Source organism: Notolabrus celidotus, chromosome 7 (genome assembly GCF_009762535.1).
Source record: "Notolabrus celidotus isolate fNotCel1 chromosome 7, fNotCel1.pri, whole genome shotgun sequence".
Lineage (NCBI taxonomy): Eukaryota > Metazoa > Chordata > Actinopteri > Labriformes > Labridae > Notolabrus > Notolabrus celidotus.
Window position 1 is genome coordinate 6,644,198 of NC_048278.1, and position 4,623 is coordinate 6,648,820.

Genomic DNA, 4,623 nt, shown 5'->3' on the forward strand with positions numbered 1-4,623 from the left:
GACACAGTTGTGTCTCTGTTATTCCCACGTGACAGTTATGGAAAAACACGAATGAGTCTTGTGGTAAGTCTGCAAATAAGGTTTTATTTATAAAGTTTCAAGAAAAGTAGAACATTAACCTCATACAAAATCTGAACAAGAAGCAGGAAGTCTGAGCTCTCAGGGAGTTGTTAATCCTGTTGCGTCTCACTCTGCGTCCCGGCGTCCAAAGTCCACCCAACCCTGGTAGTCACGATCCAACATGCAGTCAGAGTTCATCATCTCTGTGAACAAACCATTCCTACATGAACCACACACACAGCATTCAGTAAACACACCTGAGCGTCTGTTTGGAGCTCTGCCCTTTCACTCTTTTATCTGACTGACAGAAGCAAATCAAAACAATCAAGAAAAAGCCATCACACCCCACCCATTACATACCTGAGATAGCTTGCATGATTTGTTTGGTCATAATCTCCCGTTCATCCTCAGATAGGTGAGCCCGTCTCTGCGTTCGTGCAAGGTGAGTCCTGTGCACCAGCTCCTGCCTGCCAGCCAAGTCGCTCGCTGTCCCCCTCTTGGCAAGAAGCTGCTGGAGCCCATTTGTGTCTTTGGCTTGAGCAGGTGAGGAGGCTCCACCAGACACAAGCAGTGCAACAAACAGTGCAAACACCAAGATGACTTTTCCTGACATGTCTGTGGAAGAGAAGAAAACATTAGAGTGATATTTCATCAGAGTGACAAAGTGTTAAGACAAAGTTACTCTACCTGCAAGATTGTGAGGTGTGCAAGGGATGTGTGAAATCTAAGACCGATGAAGCTTTAGCTGCAGTCCTGGAGATTTTGGACACATTGCCTCTTTTATACGACACAACACAGATAAAGTTCAGTTGATTGATTGGTGGTCGGATGTGCGTAAAGGAACAACCCACCACTACATCCGCAAACCCATTATTCCATTATTGTGCTTTTCACTTACCTGGAAAGGTGTTTTTTTCACGGCAATAATGATAAAAAAAAAATCAATGTGTTTACATAAGAATCCAATGTGACTTTATGGGCCACAGTAGGACTGATGTAACTACAGGCTTCACTACATTAACTGTCTTTCTCTAATCAATCAATCTACTTAAAATGTCCTCATTGGATTCTTTAATTCTTATAAATCACACCTTTGGAACAAGAAGAAGCAACATCAAGTATTTTAATTTCTGGAAGGCATCCGTTTACCTTAATCATAGCGCTGCACGGGCTGTTTTCACCTTCATTCAAACGAAGAGAAGCCAACTAATAAAAATGTCCTTTAAAAAGCAAAGTGTGTATACTTTTATTATTTATTTTTTATTACACAAAATTATAATACAGCAACACAACTCTGACTGGACAAGGTCTAACACACACTGACACAAACTAAAAGTGAAAAACAAACAAATAAACATGTGATAACCTACAACAGGACAAGACTTGGGGACAAGGGGTGGAGCACACATTGTTGAGTGTATAGATAAAGAGATAGAAATTTGGAAAACAAATGTGTACATCCATGCTCATTCAAAAATCGATGGGGTTTAAAATTCAAGTATCAATAGGAGTCTATCAGTACTGGACTGTATTCGTGATTCATGGACAACTTAAATCTTAAGAATAGCCATCAAGGCTTTTTATCTATCACTGTTAGAACAAAATTCAAAGAGCCTCTGTGGCCACTGTCCGGATCTTCAGGTGCTGATGCTGAGTGTTCTATAGATATCAGTTCCAAATAATCTTTAAGACAGCTGTCTATATCAAAACATTTTGGTTTCCTTACCTTCCAATTCATTAAAAATTGTCCGTTTCACAGATAGAAATGCTAAAATGATCAAGTGTTGTAATTCTCTGGAGGTTACTCCATCTATCTTGTTTCCTAGGGCCACTGTTGGACATGATGGTATATTGATATCAAATATTTTGCACAAAAAATATTTTACATCAGCAAAGTGTGTATACTTTAATGATTGGTTAGAGCTGATTATTGTCATGTTGTGTTCTGGACTTCCCTGATGACGTCGGCTCTACCCTTTTAGTAAAACAGAGCACACTTGACCTAAGAGCTGTTTACATACTGTATGGATTTTTTGGCACTATGTATTATTGTGTATCCAGTTTCCACTGACGACATGTTCAATGTCTAAAAAAGAAGACAAAGCATGAACAAACCTTCCCTAACAGGCAGTGAAAACATCATCTGTCAACTGGATTTAGTCTCAGAGACGGAGGGATTATGAGCTGCACTTTGATTCTTACACTGAGTAGAAGTGACAGCAGCACAATACAGAGCACAGAATCCTCATGCACATGTTCACCTCTTAATGAGAAAACAATTTACATCCTGCAGCGTGTACATAATCCAACAGGTTGTTTGAGTGGTACTTAAATACAACATCAACTCTGTCCGACCTCAGTCATCGTGTTTATATAATCCTGTGAAAGAAAAAATATAACAAGTTATTATATCTGACATTAACGCTCGCAGTAGACTGGCATGACAGAAACACACCCTTCAGTAGCATTTGATAAACGACCCAGACGCCACACGCTGCAGACGGCTTGTTCTTTGACCCGTTGCCCAGATTACAGTCACACGTTATCTGCTGCTTGTTGTTTATTTTCACAGATGTACTCTCCTGTCCTTTCAGCTATGTGTGGACTTTTAAGCTGCAGAACTTGTAAGGCTGGTGAAGTAGTTGGTATGAATTAATTTTTGGATGTTTTGTGATGTTGGTAAATCATTACTACACATTTTACATCATAAGTGCTGCTGCATCTGTTTATTCTACTTGTCTGACTTGTTTTAGTCCTGTCAAAAAAACCCAACCAAAAACAACAATGTCTTTAGAAAATGTCCTAACTATTTTTTAACCTGACTGTCTAAGTACGCACGTCACTTATAGTTTGTTCTGCAGTGAAGGATTTCTTCAAAGTCATGGTCTAATGAGTGAAAGCTGCTGTCAGAGAAAAGTAGCATGCATGCGTGGGTGTACTCAGCAGACTGAAGTGTTTTTAGATTCTTGTGTGATTCACTTCAGTTTAATGCAAACTGGAGGTTAGATAAGATTCCAATCAAAGGTGTGACCATAATTACCAACTCTTGTGTCCACTCCCTTATCAGGAAATATCTTTATCTGATTGAAGAAAGTTTAGATCCATTAACAAGAACCTGTTTTTTGTGGTCACGTACAGGGTTCATTACATTACATTAACCAGAAAGTGAATGTATAAACACACTCAATGATGTGACTTCAAACATGTGATCACTGCTGCAAGATTTACTCAAAGGGTCTTGGTGAAAAAGCACGACTCCTTCTATGATCACTATTTAAGAAGATAATAATACAACTTAAAATATGGCTTTTGTCACTTGAGTGCAAGACTGATACAGTATGTGTACGTGGCTGATCAAAGACCTATCACATTACACAAAGACAACAATGCTTCAGTGGATTATGAAATGGTTATGAAAGCAGGGCCAGCTCAAAGCACCTGCTGTCACACTGGGGAAAAACTGAGGGAAAAAACTGTGAAGATTTTAAATAAAAAGGTTTTAAGCAACAAAGGAACAAGAGTTACAAACAAAAATAACTTAAATGTCCAAAAACTAAAGCCAAAAGGAAATGCTGGGGAAACACAGGGACACAAAAACACACAGAGACAAACAGTGATCTAACACAGGACAGGGGAAACAGAGCAGCTAAATACACAGATTAATTAACACAGGTGTGGAACATAGGACACAGGTGAAACTAATCAGGTCAATCAAAAACTAGGGAAACACACAAGGACAGGAAGTAAAACTAAACTGGAAACACAGGGATCAAGAACTACAAAGTAAAAACAGGAAACATAAGACTAGACTAAGAAACACAAGAAAATACAAGAGGAGACATGGATCACTAAACACACAAGGGAGAGAAAAGATAACCAATACAGAATAAACCTGGGGAGGAACCAAGGTAAGAAACACATGCGGTCCTGCGGTCACAGGAGCAGAGATGCAGAGCTTTTAGGTACAGGAGGAAGAAGGGGGGGGTGTTTTGACAATGTGTATTATTGATTAGTTTTATTACATCAAGGCCCAGAAGCAGCACCCGTGTGTCAATGTATCTGAGCAAAAGAGGTGCAGAAGCTTAATGTTGACTTGAATTCACTATGAGTCACCACATCAGGACCAGTATACTTTTATAAGTAATATAAGTCATAATAATTAAAGCAAATGATTCAACAAAGTTCTGAATCCATCACAATACACACAATAGATCCTCCTAATTAAATCGTTATTAATAGCAAGAAGGTGTATTTTGTTTCAATGGATTAAAGACAAACCACCAACAGTAACACAGTGGTACAGAGAACTATACAAGGTTAATGGAAAGCCTCTCCACGAAGTTGAAGGGAACTACAGATATTTTTTTTTAAATGTGGTGACCCCTCTTAGTTTATTTACCTCATGAAATTACAGACTTCTTACAAAAAGGTGGAGTGCCTCCCAATTTTAACCTTATTTAATAAATAAGAATTGGATTTTCCTATCTCCTTTTCCTGTTTTGGAGGGATGTCGGCTGCCCTCTCCTTCCTTCTCTTAGGAGGGTTTGTGGCATGGTGCCATAT

General features: G+C 38.9%; 2 protein-coding genes across 6 annotated transcripts in view; one reads left to right on the forward strand and one right to left on the reverse strand.

Annotated features, from left to right (window-relative positions):
• Positions 1 to 64: 64 nt before the first annotated feature.
• The window catches only part of LOC117815288 (gastrin/cholecystokinin-like peptide), a 5,648-nt gene continuing 1,089 nt past the window's right edge, over positions 65 to 4,623 (reverse strand). For 2 of the 5 annotated variants that reach the window (XM_034686918.1, XM_034686921.1), the window contains exons 2-3: positions 421 to 675; positions 65 to 263 (exon numbers count right to left, since the gene is read on the reverse strand). In XM_034686918.1, coding sequence (XP_034542809.1) covers positions 187 to 263; positions 421 to 675 — 332 coding nt within the window. In that variant the 3' untranslated portion in view covers positions 65 to 186. Of the gene's footprint in view, positions 264 to 420; positions 676 to 747; positions 1,174 to 1,209; positions 1,283 to 2,515; positions 2,615 to 4,623 lie in introns of those variants that run through there. The other 3 variants (XM_034686917.1, XM_034686920.1, XM_034686919.1) reach the window with 3 other exon arrangements.
• Positions 3,829 to 4,623, forward strand: part of LOC117815515 (keratin, type I cytoskeletal 13-like) — a 19,112-nt gene continuing 18,317 nt past the window's right edge. Inside the window, exon 1 of the mRNA XM_034687274.1 lies at positions 3,829 to 3,968. The gene's annotated coding sequence lies outside the window, so the exon portion shown is untranslated. The remainder of the gene's footprint in view (positions 3,969 to 4,623) is intronic.